This window comes from Pristis pectinata, chromosome 17 (assembly GCF_009764475.1).
Source record: "Pristis pectinata isolate sPriPec2 chromosome 17, sPriPec2.1.pri, whole genome shotgun sequence".
In the NCBI taxonomy this organism is placed as follows: domain Eukaryota; kingdom Metazoa; phylum Chordata; class Chondrichthyes; order Rhinopristiformes; family Pristidae; genus Pristis; species Pristis pectinata.
Window position 1 is genome coordinate 20,582,730 of NC_067421.1, and position 21,617 is coordinate 20,604,346.

Genomic DNA, 21,617 nt, shown 5'->3' on the forward strand with positions numbered 1-21,617 from the left:
AATTCCACCATCATGAAGCAAGTCTTAGTGTAGTCCTTGGTCAAGTGGCAGCTTTTTCTTCCAAATAGCTACTTTCTTTTTAATTACCCACCACCATGTTAGAGAAAAGCAATTACATTTTACCATTCAGCCCAATAGTATTTTGGCAAGAAATATTTTCTAAGATAGTCATCACTCACAAGTCTTTAAACAGCTATGTTATTTTAAGCTTGCAAATTCTGAAGTGGAAGGATCGGCATAAGCTCTGAGATACAAAGCAGGGAAATCAACCATTCAAAACTGGAATTTATGTAAATCACGTAAGAGGGCTGGGCCCACGCAAGGCTTTGGCAAGAAGTCCGAGTTTCTACCCCAATGTGCTTTGCTCCCAGGCTTAATCTTTAATTTTTTTTGTAAATTAGCCCATCACCAATCCATTGGGCAATGAACCCAATTTCAGTGAGGTACCCATCCTCATACCAAGCCTTGATAGCCCATCGGCACAGCTTGATTTTCTGGCCAGAAAATAATGATGTGAATATAGACAGATTTTAAGGGAAGCAGGGGGTACAGTGTTAATACAGAAAAGTAGTGCAAGCCAGGTGATCTGCTGTGATCTTTATTAAATGACAGAGCTAGTGTAAGGGGCTAGATGATCTATTCCCGCTTCTATTTTTTAATGTTCTTAAAGAGCTAACAAAATGAATTCAGTATTTTTGGTTTGTAAACACAAGATGATAATGAATATAACACACGAAACAGAAAAATAATCCACAAAGTGACTCAATTTATTGGGTTTAATATATAGATTATTTCTGTCAATAGCTCATTATTTGAACAATTCTTAAATGTATACATGATATCGAGTACAAATGTTTTGTCTGAATTTCATTTGATTAAATTGGACAATTAGCAAAAAAACCCACAATTACAAATATTTGAATAACTGACAAAGGTTACATTATAGCTCCATTATAAAAAGTATAGGTAGGCTACAATCATTGAATATGACTTAAAAGAAAAATTAAAGTTACAATTTAGCTTTGAACTTGGATTTTTTCATTGTCCCAACCTCTCAAAATGTCTTCTAATCAATGAATTATAGGCAAACTCAGCAGATAAAATATATGTAATAAGGCCCATCAAAGAGTAATGAGGTAAATGTCAGCCACAAGAATTACGCACTGTTCTTACTTGCACAAGGAGACAAAGGGACTTGGCTTTAATGCCTTTTCTAAAATCCATCACCACTGAAAATGCAAGTTTCCTTCAGTAGTGCATCGAAGAGTCAGCCTTAGTTATAGGCTCTGTTCTGCACAGGGGACTGATACTTTTCTCATAGGCAGAACCTCTGAGAAAAGCTGAACTATATACAGATACACTAAGTAAACCAAGCAAGGGTGACTCCTTATCTCTCTTTATTTAGGACAATCCTAACCTAACAGGTTCCAGTTTTACACCTCCGTGGTATGGCCGCTGGACAGTATTTATCCTACACTACATTATGGCCCAAAATTTAAGATTGTATTTGGCTTGTGGAGTTCTTCTATTCAGAACTTGCAGTCTGGAGCTAGCTGCACGGGTACCAGAGCACCCTGGGTTTTGACAGGATACTCCACAATGAAAATTCATCATATGGGCACAGCTGGTATATTCATCTTCCATGTGCTAAAAAGAAAGACAATTCTGGACAGGCCATGCTCTCTGGCTCAGGCAAAACTGTATCAGTTTGAATATGTAACCCCTTATTTTGATACTATAAACCTGATTCTAGACATCACAGCTAGATTAAACATCAACTCCACATCTATCTTGTCAAACCCTGTAAAAAATTCAATGAGTTAACTCCATAAGAAAGATTAGTAGGCCAACGTTCCATAAAATCATAGCTGATCCAATTTTTCTCAAGCCCATTCCTATTCTCCTGCCCTTTCCCTATAATCTGTGATTCTCTTACTGATTAAAAGTCTATCTCAGCTTTGAATATATTCAAGGATTCAGCTTCAACGGATTTCTAGGGCAGTTCTTACAACCTTTTAAGGGAAGAAATTCTTCCTTATCAAAGTTTTAAATGGATGCTGCTTTATTCTGAGGGCATGCCTTCTGGTCCTAGACTCCTAGTGAACCTTCTCTGAACTGCCTTGGGTTCACAGTACTCTACATGTGGACCCACCACTGTCTTCTACAGTTCCAGCAAGACTTCTCTACTTTTATACACCAACCCCCTTGTCATAAAAGCCTGCATTCCTTTAGCTTTATTGATTACCACCTCTATCTTAACATTAGCTTTGTATTTCACGAATCCACATCTCCCAATCCCTTTATGCTGCAGCTTTCTCCATTTAAATAATAATCTATTTTAATCATTTTTCCTTCCAAGGTAACTTACACATTTTGCCGAATTATACTCCATTTGATTTTTTTTTGCCTATTTAGAGAGGATCTAAGGAAGAACTTTTTCACCTTGAGGTTGGTTGGAATCTAGAACACACTGTTCGAATGGAAGGCAGTTATCTCACAACCTTTAACAAGTATCTGTAGGAGAACATTGCCAACATATAGAAGGCTGTGAACCAAATACTGATATATGGAATTACTTTGGATAGGTTGACAGGGTCATAGCATGCCAAAAAGCCTGTTTCTGTGCTCGATGACTCTATGACACACAGAAATTGGCACAGACTTTGTGAATAAATTTTGCTGTGGTGCAGTACCACCCCTATGTCAGTCCTCCCTGATATAAAGCAGAAAGTCAGATATGAAATGTAGTTTCAGCCTCTCCTGCACATCATCACCTCTGCCACCAAACTTAATGATGTGTCCAGTGGCAGAGCAAACAGCCTCTAGAAGCTCAGTATTGGACTGCAGTCAAGAAAACATCTACAATCACTCATCCAACTATGGGACTTCTGCTTTCATATATATGTGCACAGAAATGCTGAAGTTGTTCTCAGTTATGAGGAGTAGTATTGGTGAGCACCATCTGCTTTACTTATTCACCAAATCTACAGTTCCTAGCTTTTCCATTATTAAGAAAATGTTTCAATTTGTCTTGCTTTGGATTCAAAGATAATCAGAAGCACAGTATTTCCTTGGGTTTTAGGAATCTGAAAATGTAGTTCCTTTCCTACTCCAAAATAGCTTCAAAACATCTGCCCCAGCTTCCAAAAGCAAAACAGCCTTAGTATTTCCAGGGTGGGTTCAATTTGACAGAACTTGTAGTCTTGAGTCGACTGGCTGAAGCAGAATCTGACAGACTACCTGATCTTGGTCTAAAGCAATGCTGCGAGCCCGAGAGTCCAGAAGCTGAAATTGGTCTACCCCGCAACTGCTTTATATTGCTCGGAACATTCTGTGTTGAATCTTCCTTCACAATCTCTTTTATAGAATTAGGCACCCTAGTCAAAGACCGTGATCTTCTTCGAAATGGGTTGTCATTAGGGGAAGCATTATTACTATCTGGCCTCTTCCAGTAATCAGTTTTACCTTTATATTCAGTTTTACCTTTGTATTCAGTAATGAAGTCAGTAGAAGATTCTCTTGTGGTTGGATAAAGAGGTTTCACTGGATTTCCTCCAGCAGGTGGCAACTGGTTGCTGCTGGAACGAAATGCGCTTGAGCTAATTTTGTGCAGTGAAGGAGTCCACAGAAGTGGACGGATCTTTATTTTGTTATCCTTTGCAGTCCATGGTGGCTCCCAGCTTGCATCATCTTGCCTTGGGCCAAAAAGAGACTCATCACAGTAGCTGGGTTTACAGCATTTTAATCTAAGTTAAAAAAGGAAATGAAAAGAATGAATATAACATTAAATACAAGAGCGATTTATTGCATTTTTTAAAATGTACTCCACCATTCTGCTTATGCTTGGGTCCATTTAAGATGGAATATATTATTGTATCTTTCCAATTAATTAAGCAACATTGAACTAATTCCTCAGTCAATATTTCTTCATGTATTATGAAGTAAGTTTTACTCTTTCTAATTATAGAGAATGCTCTACAAAATTGTTCCTTCAGGTCATCTAAAGGTTTGCCAGGACCATTAACAACATGAATGCTATATTAATGAACTACATAATGCAGCAAGGCTGCTCAATGTGACTGCCCTCAAGACATTACAATCTATTGCTACTATAAATCAAAGTAGCTCTCAGTATAAATCGAGTTCATCATGGTTACATTTGCTTAATTAGCATAATTCACTGCTCATATACACAGGCAGCTATTCAGCAATGACAGCCATATCATACAATCACATGGCACATCACCCTTGGACAGAACTTTGTTTTCAGGAGACAGCAGGAAAGGGCAGGAGAGTAGGAGGATCAATTAATGGAGTCATATTTGAATCACATGATGTATGAATCACCATAGCATATGGCCAGACTACTAGATTTTTTTAACATAAGGATTACATTTTAATCCAAGAAGTAGTTGATAAATTTATTCCAAATGATTTGGCCATTTTCCCCACTACCTGTGCTTTCTTAATTACAAAATACATTGGGAGTACCTGAATGTGACCGGAAAATGGGTGCTTCAATTAATCTGTGCTGATTGAGAGTTTTGCAGGCAGCACAATAAATCCTACTAACTGAATGAGTGTCAGCCCTCCGTGACATTCATTGGTAGCCGCTGCAGCAGGTAACACGATGTCACAATGAGCTAATGTTTAGTGCTACTTGAAGGCAAAATACACCTTTTAAAAGGAGAAGTGTACTGTGTTCAGAAAGTGTTCTGATGCTTTGAGCAATGGTTGAATATGCAATGGAAAACCAACCAGTATTCAGACAATGCACTGAAAGCTTTAGTGGATTAAGTCAAAAGGAGGGGAGATGTCTTTCATCTATGTAGGGTTAGGAGTTGGGGGGGGGGAGGGGGGGAAGTATCATCAAACACATGCTCAGAAGTTTGTGGGAAGAAATTGTGTGTTGCTCAAAGTTCAACTCTGTGCAATTTAATAATCCCAACTCATTATACCCCCATCATTCAATCAATTGTATATTTGTATGCTTCATCTCACCATCACACATTTTTAATGCTCCTGCAAGGCTCACAGCCAAACTTACTGCTCACATACCCAAGCAACTATGCAACCATGACAGTCACGCAACCACAACAGCCACGCAACCACAACAGCCACATCACCCAAACATTGAATGACACCCATTGACTGAATTTATTTTTTTGCATAAGATGTGTACTATAGGAAGCAGCAATAAAGAACTAGGACAACAAGCCATCCTCAGAAGATTGCGGTGGCCATCAAGGGAAGGGTAATTACATGTGTGATCAGTTTATTTTTGTGTACATTTCATCATGATTCAATTTATAAATTTGAATTACAACTTGGATTTGCTGGTGACTTTTAAGTTTGCAGTGTTACTCTGAGGACAGTGATAGTCAATGTGAAAAGATAAGGGAAGTGGAACTTTAAGGTTGAGGTTACTGGTTTTGTTTACAAGTTATTCACACACAATCGGAAAACTGCACAGAGAGCAGTGTTGACATTCTACCCTGCTTCTTCTTCCTGTTACTCCATTTCCTGTTCTATATGTTTCCTCATACTGTTAGGAACAAAATGCTGGAAACACTCGGCAGTTCAGGCAGCATCTCTAGAGAGAAAAAGAGAGCGAACATATACTTTTATCTGAAGCATTAACTCTGTTCCTCAGCCCTAAAAATAACACCTCACATGCTGAGTATTTCCAGAATATTTTGCTTTTAGTTCAGATTTCCAGTATTCATACTATTTTACTTTACTACCACACATCACCCAAGTAGTGAGGGCTCCTCCAATTAGCTAAACCATTGCTTGAAGAATGTCACTGATATGTTTTATATTGTTTCTCCTGGCAGCATGACTTTTATTGTATGCCTACTGTGTAGGTGTGTATGGGTTCTGGAATGGAGTCACATACCCCATCAAAAGTGAATAACCTTTGTAACCAGTAGCCGCATTTGACTTGCCAAGTTGGTTCAACAGCAACAGATAACTACGACTAAATAGAGGAAGTGTGCTCCTGCCTTGATAACAGGCGTTCACTTGCAATGATGCATTGCTCATAATTGCACATTGGCTTAAGACTCCAATTGCTTTTGGTTCAGGAAAATGGCACGCAAGGTTTATGAAAAGCAACAGGTGTGCTGTCAATGACATTCTAGTCATTGTGTCTTAGTACTCTGTATTTTTTATAACATCAATCTCCCAGCTCCAGAATCTATTGGCGGTTGTTAGAAGCTTATGCCCAAACTATCAACCAAGACAGTGTCCACCACCTTTTCTATATGGGAATGGTTTTTGATCTTTAGGAGGCCAATTAGCATCTAAAACAAAAATAGATGGTACACCAGATCTTTCCTCCAACAATTCTCAAGAAGATAAATATAGTCATACAGCTAGGAAACAGGCCCCTCAACCCACTGAGTCCAAGCCAACCATCACTCGTTTACACTAATCCTATTTTTAATTTTCCCTTATTCCCATCCCGCACCTACATACATTTAGCAATTAACCTTTACACAGTTTTACAGCTCCATTCCATGGTCTGGAATACCTTTGATATGGTTACGGTGCAAAACATGTGCTTGCACTTTTCAAGTGAACACTTTTTTTTAGTTATTCACACATCAAAAATTGTACAACATCAAGTATAACACAAGAATTCAATCACATTTTGCCTAACATTACCTGTACTTGTTCTTTTTGATCGGTGTACCTCCAGACTTGAGAGGGACTGGAACCTGGCTGATATCTTCTTTTGCCCTTGAGTGTGCACTTGGGCTCCACAGTAATGGTTGCTGAGAACCAGCTTGAGATGTAGAAACCCATGGTGGATCAAATTCATCCACCGAACTCTGAAGCTTGCTGGACTGACCAAATAAGGTTTCATCCACATAAGAGGCCTTTGTTCCAACTCTGTATCGGCTGCGTCCCTTATGACATACAAGACAGGGCTGAATAGCAGTGATTGCTATATCAGCTGACATGACAACAGCTCAAGATGGATTGTTGCGTGTTGGACTGGTCGTTTCAAGTCTGGTGAAGTCACTCTAAAGACAAGAATATACAAGTTATTTTCTTGATGCACTATATTTTGCACACCCCATACATAGTAACTTGTGATGCTCTGAAAATTGTTAACACCTAATTGTTTCAATTGTAGCTCTTGTACCAGCACCCATGCCATGATCATCCAATTCAGGAGGAAACAGGAGCTTGAAATAAAAACTAAGTGCTGAATGTACTCAGCAGATCAGTTAACATTTCATCAGAAATGGAAAAGTGAGAAAACAGCCATGTTTTAAATTGCAGAGAGCAGGGATATGGAAAGAACAAAGGGAATGTCTGTGATAGGATGGAAACCAAAATTGTCCAAGTGATACAATGTTTCCAGAATTGTCCAGTTAATAAATGAACAAGGGAAGTTAGAGAGAGGTAAGATCTACCAAAGAATATGGTGGAACTTTGAGAAGCAGAACACAGTAGTTTTGTTGGAAGTCTGTAACAGAAGAGCAGAAGAGAATGCTGGAAATTTCCAGCAAATCAAGAAGCATCTGTGGATGCAGAAAGCGCGAGTTCAGGTGGATAACGCTACATTTGAGTTGGTCAGTTCTGACACAAACAGGATAGGCCAGTTATCTGAAATTGTCACATTTAATACTGAGTCCCAAGGATTGCATTGTACTTTTAAGTTGCTTGAGCTTATGTTAGGCATCACTGGAACAGTGTAGGAGGCCAAAGACAGGAAGGTTAATCTGCATTTGGTTTCTCCAACATAAAGGAGACCACATCATGAACACCAAATGCAATACACCAAATCAGAAATGTAAGTGAATCATTGCTTCACTTGGAAGGACTGTTTGGATATCTGGATGATGGGAATGGGATGAGGTAAAAGGGCAAAGGTGGCATCTCTTGTATTTGCATAGGGAAGTGCTGTGACCCAGAGAAGTGAATAGTGAAGATGGTCGAGTGAACCAGGGAGTCATGAAAAGAGCAGTCCCTTTGGAACACTGAAAGAAAATATGTGCCCAAGGATGGAATGTTGTTGAAGGTTGTGAAGAAGCATTGGCCTAAAAAGTGAACTCTCTTTTTCTCTTCACAGATGCTGCCTAACCTATTTAGATTTCCCTGCATTTTCTAATTTACTTCTAATTTTCAGCAGATGCAGAATGTTCCTTTTGCAATAATTTAAGCCTGAGGTGCCAAACAGATCATTGCTCAAACCTTTAAGACTCTCTCAACTGCCAACAACTCATTTATTCTTCCTATGCTCTACTGAACTCTACTTCTGGCAGATTGAGAGAAATTAGGTGCCCCTGGCTACCCAATAACATTCATTTCTTTGGTCATACATACCTTTGCTACAAGAGCAGGTCAGAAGCTGGGAACCCTAATGGCCCTGACACTTCAAGGCTTTTCCATCATCTACATGGCACATGTCAGGACTATGATGGAATGCTCTCCACTTGCCTGGTTTTGTGCAATGCCAGTAATTCTCAAGAAGCTCGACATCATCCATGACAAAGCAACCTGCCTGATAAGCAACACCTCAACCACCCTCTGCCACCAAGGACAAGAATACTAAGCACATTGGAAACCCTACATCCACAGGTTCCCCTCCCACGTTGCACACTCTCCCATTCCCCCCAATGCCCAGTAAATCCTCCACTTGAACCATGTGCTTCCCTCCTCTGCTTCCTCATCTACATTTTTATCTTCCTTATATCCTCCGTTTATCTTTCCCTTGTTCCTTGCCACTTCTAATCTGCCTTGATACATTATCCCATCCAGGTTCAGTTATTTCCCACTCCTTTAACTGTGCTCCATTTAATACAAGTTTTAGTTCACTAACATAATAGGCTGGGTTATGCTTGACAAAGCCCATGCCTCAGTGCATCCTTGCAGCACCATTAACTTTTTATGGCTCCAGGGGTGTAATTGAGCAGGGGGCCTCACTGTCAAGGCCATCCCTCAAGACAAGAGCAGTTCCTGAGCCCCAGGCCTCTCCCACCCTGATGGCCTTTAGGATAATCAGGAACTTTTACAAACAGTGGATAGATTTTTATTGAAAACACATTGAACTGCTATAAAATTAATAACGTTTATTAAAGCAAAAGTAAAACAAAATCACTTAGCTCTTTCATCCAAGTTGGCAATCCCATGTAAATGACTGGGATCCACTAGGTCTGCCAACTGTGCCTAAATTAAAGACAAGGCACCAAATGCAAAATGTTTCTTGACCCTTAGCTCAGCACGACTGTGCTTTATCCTGGCCTCCTGACTTCAGTGCAGAGCCAGAGATCAGATGCACCAGCATCTGATGTCCCATTTGGATTTCCTTGCCTGAGCATCTGACTACAGAGAAGCATGATCTGAGGCCTACATGTTTTGAATGAATGTCACATTTCAATAAACAGTAATTTACAAAGTAATTTCTTGCTTAAAAATAAAGTTGGTGAACAACATGATCTTCATATTTCAAAATAATTGGGCAAGTTGAACTTGCACTCTATCTGGTGGTGATGTGTGTAGTTGCAGGCATGACTTTATGACAGGCAGTGTTATGGCAAATCTCTGTCCCGTAGAGGAGCTATAGTGATATCCAAAGCATATACATGATAAAATATAACATACGATTGATGTGGATTAAGGTAGCAGGTCTGATAAAACCACATATTTTCTTAAAAGCTAACTCTGAAGACTCCCTTAAGTTATCTTTTATTATTATAATTAAATTAATGGAGCATTTATTTCTATAGCAACTAAGAGATAAATTATTTCTCAAAAATGCAATTCCAAATGGTACATGATTTAATCTTACACATTTTACAATTTTAAGACTTATTTTTCAGCAGGGTGGTTACTTCCTATGACAATGGTATTCAATTGCAGTTAAACTCCATGCATGGTCCATTATTCACTCCATTTTCAACCTAACAAAAACCTAAAATTGCTTGATTTCCTTGGGTTCATGAAAAAATGCCAACAAAACAACAGCATTTAATTAAAATAAAACTTCAACACTGTTTTTGTAATTCACAAAAGACCTTAAAAATCTTAAACAAATAAATAATAAGCTGAAGTATTTTGATAAATATAGAAGATAATTTTATGGATTCTGCTATACATTTTAAAATTAAGAAATTTAGATGCTTACGTGAAGGCTTGAATTCTGTCTAAACAGCTGTTGTTAAACCTGAATTAAGAATACATTAATATTACAAAATGTGTAGTCTCTGGTTTCCATTGCCAGTCAGTAGTTTGTGAACATCCATATCTTGAAACCAAAACAGGATTGCTTAGAGTCTTCCAAGAAATGAACAGGAATAAAATCAATTTTAAAGATTTTATTCTTTTTCCAAACTGTAATTCTGCTTCAGATATTATTGGGCACCAAGTATTAGATATAAGCCATCCTCAAAAAATGTACATTTGGCAACTAGATCCAAACATGAGATAGGAGGCAAATGCAATATGTTAATGTCAAAACCCAAAGACAATTTCAAAATATTGCAATTTTTAGTGGTATTAGTTGAAGAATAAATTGAGTCCCTCAAGATCAAGGATGACTTGTGTGGATTCTGGGGTGGCTAATGAGGCCAATAATAGGGTAGGTGGTGACAACAGTGTGTGTAGCTTGTTAGACAATTTGCATGTTCCTGATGCAGGGTCTTGTGGTTCTCAATACCATCCCAAGTGTTCCTTCTCCACTTTGAGCAGTCATGGGCCAGAGAATTCCAGGAATTAGTGGGATGCTACAATTCAAGAAGGCTTTGAGTACATCCCTGAATCTTTTATTTCGTCCACCTGAGTGACTCTTTCCATGACAGAGCTCAGAGCAGAGTGTACATTTTGGGAGACTGGTGTCAGGCATGTGAACAAAGTGGCCTACCCAATTTAGCTGACTGCGTATAACTACAGTCTCAATAATGGGGATTTTGACCTGGAAGAGGACCTCAATGATGGTTCACCTATCTTTCCACTTTACAAAAACAGTGTTGGTAGTGTTGTTCAAGACACTCAAATATGGATATTACTGAGAACACTAGGATTACTTCCCTGCTTCTTGAGAAAGTGTTATGGAATTTTTGCAGACACAAGAGACTGCAAATGCTGAAATTTGGAGCAAAAAAAACCCCAAATGCTGAAGGAATTCAGCAGGTCAGGCAGCATCTGTGGAAGGAAATGGACAGTCAAAGTTTCAGATGGAGACCGTTCACCTGGTCCAGAAGGATCTCGATCCAAAACATGGACTCTCCATTTCCTTCCAGGGATGCTGCCTGACTGTTGAGTTCCTCCAGCAGCTAATTTTATTGCGTGAGAATTTTGTATTCACCCGACCAAACAAAGGGCCCATCAGTCAAAAGAACTGCATGAAACCATCACTGTAGATTTTGTGCTCTAGTTCAAGATGGGAACATGGGCACCAACTCCCAGTCAATTGGATTTCATTGTATTCAACATCCGAGAGTCTCCTACCTGGACACATCACGCCACAGATTACATGAAGAAACACATCCAGTGGTTAGAACCGCTGGTTTGGAAACGATTTTAATACCAGACTCGGGTTAATGAACATCTCCAGGGGAGAGAGAGAAACAGTGAACATTTCGGGTCAATGATTTTTCTTCAAAAAAGGCTGTTTCTCTCTCTCTCCCCCCATGGAGGCTGCCTGACCCACTGAACCTTTCCAGCATCCGCAGTAAAATTGCCTCCGTGTCAATGCGCTCGCAGAAAGCATCAGGAGTCAATGAAGAGAGGGGGGTCTCACCCGAGCAAGTACCGGCACAGCGGCCTGTGCAGAACCCGGGGACCGGGCAGCGTCCAACGCGACGGGTCATCGTCCCACGGTCACCGGCCGCTCCGCCGCCGCCCCCCGCGCGTCCCCGTCCCTCCGTCACCCCCGCGCGTCCCCGTCCCCGTCCCCGCTCCTCCGTCACCTCCCGCGCGCCCCCGCCCCCCGCGTCGTTGCGATGGCAGCCAAACATCAGGCGTTGGGAATTACCATCGCCCCACAGTCAAGTAGAGGGGGTGAATAGACATTTCCCTACATTGCACAACATAGGCAGTGCAACTATCTGAAATATCAGAAGCATATTTAGATTTTAGATAATTTTGCTGACAGATGGAATTTAGGAAAAAGTGCATCTTTAGAAGAGTGTCTTGAATGCAGTTTGACAGTGCGGTCCCTGCTCCCCCCACCTCGGTCACACGGGTTCTGAGGCCCAGTGAACTCTGACGTGCGGCGGGTCGGGGACGCGGCGGCGGCCGTTCCGCGTTGGACCCACGAGGAGCCATGGCGCAGAAGAAGAAGCGGCCGAACAAACCCAGGAAGGCGCGGATCCGCTCTCAGGGCCACCGGCGGGACGTGGAGGTCGAGAGCGACGGCGGCGAGTTCGATCTGGTGCCTTCGATCGAGGAGGATGCGCTGGGTGTCGGCGAGGTTGGTGCTAGGGGGGTGGTATCAGGGGGACAGGGATGCGTTTGGGGGGGATATCGGGGGACGGGGGGGTTGGGGCGAGGGGTCCCCCGGAGGCATTGGGGTGGAGGGGTCCCCTGGAGGCATTGGGGTGGAGGGCACCCCCCCCCCCGGAGGCATTGGGGTGGAGGGCACCCCCCCCCCCCCCCGGAGGCATTGGGGTGGAGGGCACCCCCCCCCCCCCCGGAGGCATTGGGGTGGAGGGCACCCCCCCCCCCGGAGGCATTGGGGTGGAGGGCACCCCCCCCCCCCCGGAGGCATTGGGGTGGAGGGCACCCCCCCCCCCCCGGAGGCATTGGGGTGGAGGGCCCCCCCCCCCCCCCCCCCCCCCCCCCCCGGCGGCTTTGGGGTGGAGGGCACCCCCCCCCCCCCCGGAGGCATTGGGGGGGAGGGCACCCCCCCCCCCCCCGGAGGCATTGGGGTGGGGGGCACCCCCCCCCCCCCCCCCGGAGGCATTGGGGTGGAGGGCACCCCCCCCCCCCCCGGAGGCATTGGGGTGGAGGGCACCCCCCCCCCCCCCGGAGGCATTGGGGTGGAGGGCACCCCCCCCCCCCCCCCGGAGGCATTGGGGTGGAGGGCAGGAGGAGTCTGTCTCCATCGTATGAGGTCTGGAAACATTCTTCAAGGTGTTCCAGAGGCCGCCTGGCCGCGCAGCTTTATAAGCATCCGCTCAACAGGCTGTGTAATGGTGAGGAGGCGGTGGAGCAGTTCACGGGGCTGGGGAGAGCTTAAAATATCTACCCGTCGGTTGCAAAAAAAACAGAGAAAATGCTGGAAATACCCGGTAGGTCAGGACGTCAGTAGGAAGAGAAACGGAGTCGCTGTTTCAGGCAAGCACACCTTCAGCACTGGGAAAGTCAGCAAATTAGTGTGCTAACATTGAATTCTCCCACTTTAAGTAACCCCCTCCCCATGGTTCTCTGCTTCTCTTTCCTTGTGTGGTCCTGAGATCTCGAGAGCAATGCCATCTGGAGCTATGCTCCTGGTAGGGTCACCCATGGCAGTAAGATCGATGGTGAGGTCCCTGACAAAGAACAATCCAACCAAGATCTCAACGGTGGAACAGGCAGACGAAGTTACTTCAAACTCAATGGCTGTGAAGGCGAATCGTGGTTTCCACGCCACTGGAATCAGTTGGTTGATTTGTGAAGTATTGTGTGCTTTTTGTAGTGCAACATCAAGTACATGTTAAACAAATGCACGCACAGGCGTCTTCGCTATGTGGGCTATTGGACTCATGAGCCAATTAAGAGCCCATAAGTAGATCAGTGGAACGAAGACAATCATCCTCAACCTCGAGGGCTAGCCACGACGACAACCTTTGACCCACCCCCCAATGGATCTGCTCTCCCCTCCTCCCCCGCACCTGCTTATCATTATCTCTTACCTGCATCTACCTATGATCACCTTGTGCCCATCCTGCCTCCCTTCTTTTGTCCACCTAACTCTTTTCTCCTTTTCCCTCCTATGTATTGGGCTTCCCCTTTCCCTATCTTCAGTCCTGAAGAAGGGTCCTGATCTGAAACGTTGACCGCCTGCTTTTCTCCACGGATGCTGCCTGGGCTGCTTAGTTCCTCCAGCATCATTGTGTTTTTCATCTAGATTCCAGCATCTGCAGTCCTTTGTTTCTGTAATAAGTGTAGTAAGTTGCAGGGAGACGGAGGGGGTGAAGAGAACAGAGGGCATGTCTGTCAAAGGCTACAGACCAAAGTTGTGTTTGGAGAGAAACAAATTGAAATAGAAAGGTACAGCGATATCAATGGAGAGAGGAAAAAAAGTGGTTATCTGAAATTATTAAATTCAATGGAGACATAGAGTATTAAATTCAATGCTATCTCTTGAGGTCTTCAACGTACCCAGAGAGGAGAAGATGTACTATTTCTTGGATATCTGTTGTGTATCATTGGAGAAATGTAGGAGGTTGGGGACAGAAGTCAGAGTGGGAGTAGGGTGGCAGGTAAGTGGAGGCTCAGGATCACCTTTGCAGATTGAATGGGGATGTTCTGCCAAGCGATCACCCAATCTGTTTTTAGTTTCTATGATGCAGGGAAGACTACATTGTGAGCACTAAATGCAATTGGACGTGCAAGTGCATTGCTGCTGCACCTGGAAGGATTGTTTGGATCTCTGGATGGTAGGAAGGGAAGGGGTAATATCCTATCACCTATCATCCTGAATTCTACTAACCCTGCCTCCTGTACTACTGTAACTGGCAATCTTTCCTCTTCCCTGTCAGTCCTGATGTAGGGTCTTCACCTGAAATGTCAACTGACACCTTTTGCCTCCCCAGATGCTGCTTGACCTGCTGAATTCTTCCAGAATTCTGCTTTTGTTCCAGATTCTAGTGTCTGCAGTCTCTTTTGTCTAAAAAGGCAGTTGTTGCATCTCCCATGGTTGCATTAGTAAGTTCACGTGGGGTGTGCAGTTTGTTAATGGGCTGGGCTCCACAACCTGCCCATATGAATGGGCTCCTTTATTGCATCTTGGATTGCAAGGTAGATCATAAATATACACAGCATGCACAATGTACATTTAAAAATATAAATGGCATGCACAAAGATAAGTTAGTTGGTTGGAAGGGCCAGGGTTAACAAGTTGCAAGGGCAGGTAGACAGCAGTGACATTTCTGGTGACTTGGTTTGGTATGCAGATCTCTGGTTTATTAATTAGAGAAAATAGCTAAGTGTATGTTTAATGTTAGACCCTGCCCACCATTTCTGGTTTCGATAACATTTTGGTTGATCTTGTGTCTATTAATCCGTATCCTTTGATTTCCTTAACTATGCGTCTCTCTTTGAATATACACAGCGACTGAGCCTCAACAGCCCTCTGAGATAGGGAACTCCAAAGCTTCACCACACTCTGGGTGAAGAAATTTCTTCTCATCTTAATCCTGCATGTCTAACCCTTAATTTCTTGACCAGGGATAACAGTCTGGGGGAAATGTCCTCCTTGCATTTACACAGTCAAGACCCATAAGAATTTTGTATGTTTCTGTGTGAGATCACTTGTTCTTCTAAATGATTGCAATAGGTTGGAGACCTATAAGGTGTGTATTTAAAATCAAAAGTTAAAGTCGAGTTTATTGTCATATGCACAAGTACATGTATGCACAGGTGCAATGAAAAACTTACTTGCAGCAGCATCACAGGCACATAGCATCAGATAAGCAGCATTCACAAGAAAAACATGAATTATACACAATTTTTACAAGAGAGAACACAATTAGAACCAAAATAAAACAGTCCATTTTAGTGCAGAGTAGTCATAGTGTTGCTAAACTGTAGTGATTTAGAAGGTCCACTTAAGAATATAAAAATTGGGAGGTCATGGTGTGGTTGTGCAGAATGCTGGTAAGGCCACACTTGGAGTATTGTGTTCACTTTTGGTCACCCTGGTGTAGGAATGATGGTATTAAACTGGAAAGAGTACAGAAAAGATTTACAAGCATGCTACCAGGACCTGAGGGACCGAGTTATAGCGAGAGGTTGGACAAGCTGGGACTTTATTGCATAGCGTGTCGGAGACTGAGAGGTTATCTAATAGAGGTGTAGAAAATAATGAGGGGCATTGATAGGGTGAATGTACTGTCTTTTTCCCCAGAGTTAGGGTATCAAGAAGTAGAGGGCATAAGTTTAAGGAGAGAGGGGAACGACTTAGGAGGAACTTGAGGGGCAACATTTTTACACAAAGGGTGGTATCCATGTGGAATCAGCTGCCAGAGGAAGTGGTTGAGGTAGGTACAATAACAGCTTTTAAAAGACAGTTAGACAGGTATGTGGATTGGAAATGTTTTGAAGGTTATGGGCCAAACACTGGCAAATGGGACTGTGATGAGGCATCTTGGTCAGCATGGACCAGTTGGGCCAAAGGGCCTGTTTCTGTGCTGTGTGACTCTGACTGTAACTCTAAGAGATCCCTGGTATGTGTTAGAAATATTTACATCAAGCATTGGACCATTCAGTCGAAGTGGTCCATGTTTCTGTTGTTGCACCACTTGATTCTACTCTCATCTTGCTCAATATCTTTTTCTCCATTACATGCTTACATAACTTCCCCTTGATTGTATTTATTTTATTTACCTTAATTATTCCATATCCTCACCATTTCTGGATCTTGTTTGTGTTCATCAGTAATTGTTTCGTATTTGGTCCCCCACACAAGTGAGATGATCTGTACACCACCCCAAATTCTTTCACTCTTGTCAGCTCACCACCTCTGTCCTCTGCCTTCTGTCTTTTTTTCAGCCCCTGTAAAATATCCATGCTCAATCCTGGATGTTTGGCAAGAATTAGATTTTTATCCTTTTTCAGAAAAAAAAATCCAAGCTACTTGCATCAGCATTTAGCATTATTATTTTGACTTTATATGACTTTTCTGTCATTTTTAAAGTTTGTAAATCAGTAGTTTCATGATTCATTTGAGGTATAGAATCATTAAATTATTGTAGCACAGAAGGAGCCATTCAGCTCATTGAGTTTGTGTCAGCTTCCAGTAAAACAACTGTCGATCCTGTTCCCTCTCTTTCTCCATAACCCTGCAACTTACTCTCTTTTATCCAGTTCCCCTTTGTGTTGGTGCCTGCCTAGCCTTGTTAATGTTATTGAATTACTGTAAATTTAAATTTAATGTCAGAGCTAATGATTTACAATCTACCCATGTTGATAGACGTTGGGACAAAATTCTACACACAATTATACCACTGCTATCAAACCTGATATCTCTCAAGATGTTTAGATAGCTTTCATAATTTGAGTATCCAATAGGAACTTGTCAAGTATAAGAAAGAAGGACTGTTCTGCCATTATCATTTTTAAGGATTTACAGTGAAGATTTTGCAGGATGTAACCAGTGGGTAATTGGTTTATTATTGTCACATGTACCAAGATAGTGAAAAGCTTTTGTTTGCATGCCATTCAGACAGATCATTACATACACAAATACATAAAGGTAGTACAAAAGTGAAAAAAATAGAATGGAGGATATAGTATTACAGTTACAGAGAGTGCAGTGCAGGTAGAGGAAGTGAAAGGGCCGTGATGTGAGAGATTGGGAGATCAAGAGTTCATCTTTTCCATATAAGAGGTCTATTCAAGAGTCTTATAACAGCAGGATAGAAGCTGTCCGTGAGCCTGGTGGTACGTGTTCTCAAGCTTTTGTATCTTCTGCCCAATGGAAGGGGCAAGAAGGGAGAAAGACCAGGGTGGGAGGGATTTTTCTGTTGAGTGCTTACCTGAGGCAGCAGGAAGTGTTGACAATCAGTGGAGGGGAGGCTGGTGTTTGTAATGGACTGTAATATCTCCTCCGTACTTGTGCATTGGGCAACAAGTTGTGCATTCTGTAATCTGTTCCTAATGTCTCCAGTCACACAATAAAGAAGTTCTATCTTTTGTACATCAAGTATCCACATTTGCTATTGTCCTTGCAGGTTTATATGGAAGATTGTAGCCAGGACTTCCTGCGTCAGATCCTTCACCGGATGTTTCTCTGTGTTTTAAATATGATGAGTTAATCCACTTTTACTTATTTCCACAGCACAATGCCAAATGTTTACCAAGCTTTCCTTCAGCTGATTACCCATCTGATGTGGAACCTGACACCAGAGAGATGGTCCGGGAACAGAATAAGAAGAAGAAGAAGTCGGGGGGTTTTCAGTCCATGGGTATGCCCAGCTTCAGCTAACATTGGAATTACTAGTTTGATCATTTGAGGTGCTGCAAGTGTAACAAGTTGCTGCCCCTGATGGCCCAAGTTGTAAACTGAGTATGACACATTTCAAAAGCAGGATAGGCAGATGCTTGAAATGTAGAATTACAAACAGGAAGAGCTTGGATATAAAGAGTAGGTCGGGTAGTATTGGTAGAGAGCAAAGGAAAGTTAATGTTTCAGGTTGATGACCTTGCATTAGAACTGAATGTAATTACAGTATTTAAATGAAGCCAGCTTAGAGAGGGGAGAATAATTTGGCCAAGTTGTATCAATATTATGCAATGGTAATACATTTTGTTATTAGTATTAGATAATGTTTAAATTTTATAACATTAGTGATAAATACTGACATTTTGGAAAGCAGAGAATAGAATTGATTGGGACAGAGGTGAAAAATTGAGTTTAATTTTTAATACTTGTGCAAAATGGTTATCACAAAATTAATAATTTTGCTTTATCTTTCCACAGGTTTAAGCTTTCCTGTTTTTAAAGGCATAATGAAGAAAGGCTATAAAGTGCCAACTCCAATTCAGAGAAAGGTAATCTGTAGTAGTATTAATGTTAAAATATTTCATCGGTCCACAAAATTTTGATGTAAATGAGCATGAGGGGGAAAAAAGTTCCATTAATGAAAGAAAATATAGTTGCTGTATTTATTATGTGGCAGTGGCACCAAGATATTATTATTGGCTTTAAAAGTAAATCTGGTGGTCACTTGAAAGTTACTGGTTAAGAACTGTAAAGAGAGTGTGTGTGATATATTAATGTTATTATCAAATAACAAATATGAAATTAGAATCTATTAACACATTTTTGAGACTAAAATGTGTACAAACAGCTTTAATGTTTGTCAGATTTATATTCATTAGCAGGATCTCACTACTTCAGTGTAAATCCAGCTGTCAGTCAGGTTAACATAATGTAAATTGCTCTTTCCTTCATGTTGTTTCCTCTCAGCTGAGATGTTAGACAAGCAGGCGCTTCTCTGACATTTGATAGTGCTGACCTTGAGCTTGGTGTGTAAGAGCAGCCCTGGCTAACTCACCTGATAATTTCAATACGGGCTGTCCCTGGGTAATAAATGAGTTCCATTTTTTTTAACAGACGTTCATAAATTGATCTTGTCTTTAAGTCAGAAAATACACAAAACTCACTCAATATGGTAACCATACATCCATAGTATAGTAATGAATGGTATCAATAGCACATAAGACTGATTAAAAAAGAGCAATTACTAAAAGTAGAGAGAGAGATGATACTAGTTCTGCTGATTGTAGGAACGAACGTATGCATGTACGTCAGACTTTTAATAATATGGGAGGTAATTCATATGTATGAGCATCCACAAGTCGGGCGTTTGTAACTTGTAAAATACATCCTTTAGGGGAGTACTTCTCCAAACAGGACTTCATTGTCAGGCCAGAAATGGTAGCTCAGCTAGTTGGGAAGAACTGTAAACCAGAAAGAGGAGCAGTATGGAGTCTGTACATTTTCTCTGTGATAGCGTGGTTTTTTTCACAGGGTGCTCCAGTTTTCTCCCCCATCTCAAAGACATATTGGTGGGTTAATTGGCTGTTGTAAATTACCCCTTAGTGTAGGTAAGTGGCAAGAAGAACCATGTGAGAAATCACTTCAGGAACTTATGAGGTAAAAACCTGTTTCATGTTTTAGACAATCCCAGTGATACTGGATGGAAAGGATGTTGTTGCCATGGCCAGGACGGGCAGTGGTAAGACTGCAGCATTTCTTATTCCTTTGTTTGAGCGGTTGAAGGTGCGTTGTGCACAGACAGGAGCAAGAGCTTTAATTCTCACCCCAACTAGAGAACTTGCATTACAAACCATGAAGTTCACAAAAGAGGTAAGATGTTTCCTTTCAGTTTATTTTTTCAGAAAATATAAATTTGGATTAATTGTAGAGTGTAACAAGCACTGAACTTTTACTTATGATGTTCCTAAATAGTTTATTACATTCATATTATTGTAATAGTGGACGACGAGTGTTTTTATTCTATTTTTAAAGCATCTTTCTAAAAGCAGTTTGAAAATCTTTCAGTTCTAGAGCACTTAAATTATGCATTTTGTTTTTAATAATTTTTTGCATAACTAATTTTGTGTAAGTGGATAGTAAAATGTGAGCACATTAGCAATAGGTATGTACATTTTAATGTCAATGAGAAAGAAACAGGAAACTTCAAAGCAAAATTATTATATGGATACTTCTCAAACTTGAGTGTCAGAATTCATTTAAAAAGAAATACTTATTTAGCCTCTTATCACAATTCTCAACCATTCTTCATGGATGATTAAGTACTTTGAAATAGTCAAAATTTTGTAACACCAGGTAATTGGGTAAGCTGATTATTGACACAGGAGGATGGTTCAATTTGGTCCTACATCAGGATAACTCTCTTTAATACATGCTGTGCACTGTTACTTCTTGATAATATTTGTACCAAATAAATCCAAAGAATGAGAGTATTTTCTCCATCCGCTCCATGCCTATGCAGTGGATTCTAATTAGTAAGCCCTTTTATCTTTCAATCTGCCAATATTTTTGTGAAGAATTATTGGCCTAAGTTTTAGCTTTGTAGCAAAGTGACAGTTCTTTGCTGTTGATCTTGAAGAAAGTTACACAAAAATATATAGTTACCTTGATGGTTTGAATTTCACTTTTCCCGATGTCATTTGCTGGCAGGCTTCATTTTGGGGGATACGTAATGCTCCCAGTAGTGATGTCATTCATTGGTCTAAACAACCTGGATGTTGAAGAGTTCTCTCACAACAAAATAGGAATTAAAAAGCTCAGTGATTAAATATTTAGCACTATAATTGCAAAATACATATGAGATTAAAGTGAAAGCAGCTCCAATAAACAAAGTTATTTTTTATTTTTAAAAGTATTATTTTAAATAATTAAGGATTTACTATTTACACAATAGGTTAATTTTTAGAGCTGGAGTGGTTCTTAAGCTTTAATTATCTCCTGGTATGCAATTAAAAGTTCAATTATACCTCCTGAAATAACCAGTGCTATTTTACAGCAATGGCAATTCATAAATACCTGATGTTCACTGATTTTGCTGATTAATCTGTTAGGAGTTAAAAAGCAGCTCATCTTAGGAAATCGTAAATGGTAATTTCTAGAATTCTCTGTTTAATTGTGGATGTGGGTGTTTGAGAAGTTGCTGCTGATTTTGAGCTGTAATGATAGAGCAGTTTCACTGTCACTGCAACTACAAAGTCCAGGCCACTTTCAGCATATATATATATAAGAAAAACATGGTTTGGTTCATTATTCTCACATGTACCGAGGTACAGTGAAAAACTTTTGTTTGCGTGCCATCCAGACAGATCATGCCATACGCAAGTATGTTGAGAGAGTTTGGGGTAAAAAAACAAAATGTTCAAATTGTGGTCGGGTCTATGTAATGCATATTTAGAAC

General features: G+C 41.1%; 2 protein-coding genes across 2 annotated transcripts in view; one reads left to right on the forward strand and one right to left on the reverse strand.

Moving 5' to 3' along the window:
• Window positions 1–747: 747 nt before the first annotated feature.
• On the reverse strand, window positions 748–11,894 carry LOC127579415 (RBPJ-interacting and tubulin-associated protein 1-like). The gene is made up of 3 exons (XM_052032210.1): window positions 11,756–11,894; window positions 6,670–7,031; window positions 748–3,746 (listed from the first exon to the last, which is right to left on the reverse strand). Exons 2-3 carry the CDS (start codon window positions 6,966–6,968, stop codon window positions 3,161–3,163), a joined length of 885 nt encoding a protein of 294 aa, XP_051888170.1. The 5' UTR covers window positions 6,969–7,031; window positions 11,756–11,894; the 3' UTR covers window positions 748–3,160.
• Window positions 11,895–12,144: 250 nt separating this feature from the next.
• ddx54 (DEAD (Asp-Glu-Ala-Asp) box polypeptide 54) overlaps window positions 12,145–21,617 on the forward strand; it is a 31,349-nt gene continuing 21,876 nt past the window's right edge. Inside the window, exons 1-4 of the mRNA XM_052031916.1 lie at window positions 12,145–12,427; window positions 17,999–18,125; window positions 18,641–18,711; window positions 19,844–20,032. Coding sequence (XP_051887876.1) covers window positions 12,281–12,427; window positions 17,999–18,125; window positions 18,641–18,711; window positions 19,844–20,032 — 534 coding nt within the window. The 5' untranslated portion in view covers window positions 12,145–12,280. The remainder of the gene's footprint in view (window positions 12,428–17,998; window positions 18,126–18,640; window positions 18,712–19,843; window positions 20,033–21,617) is intronic.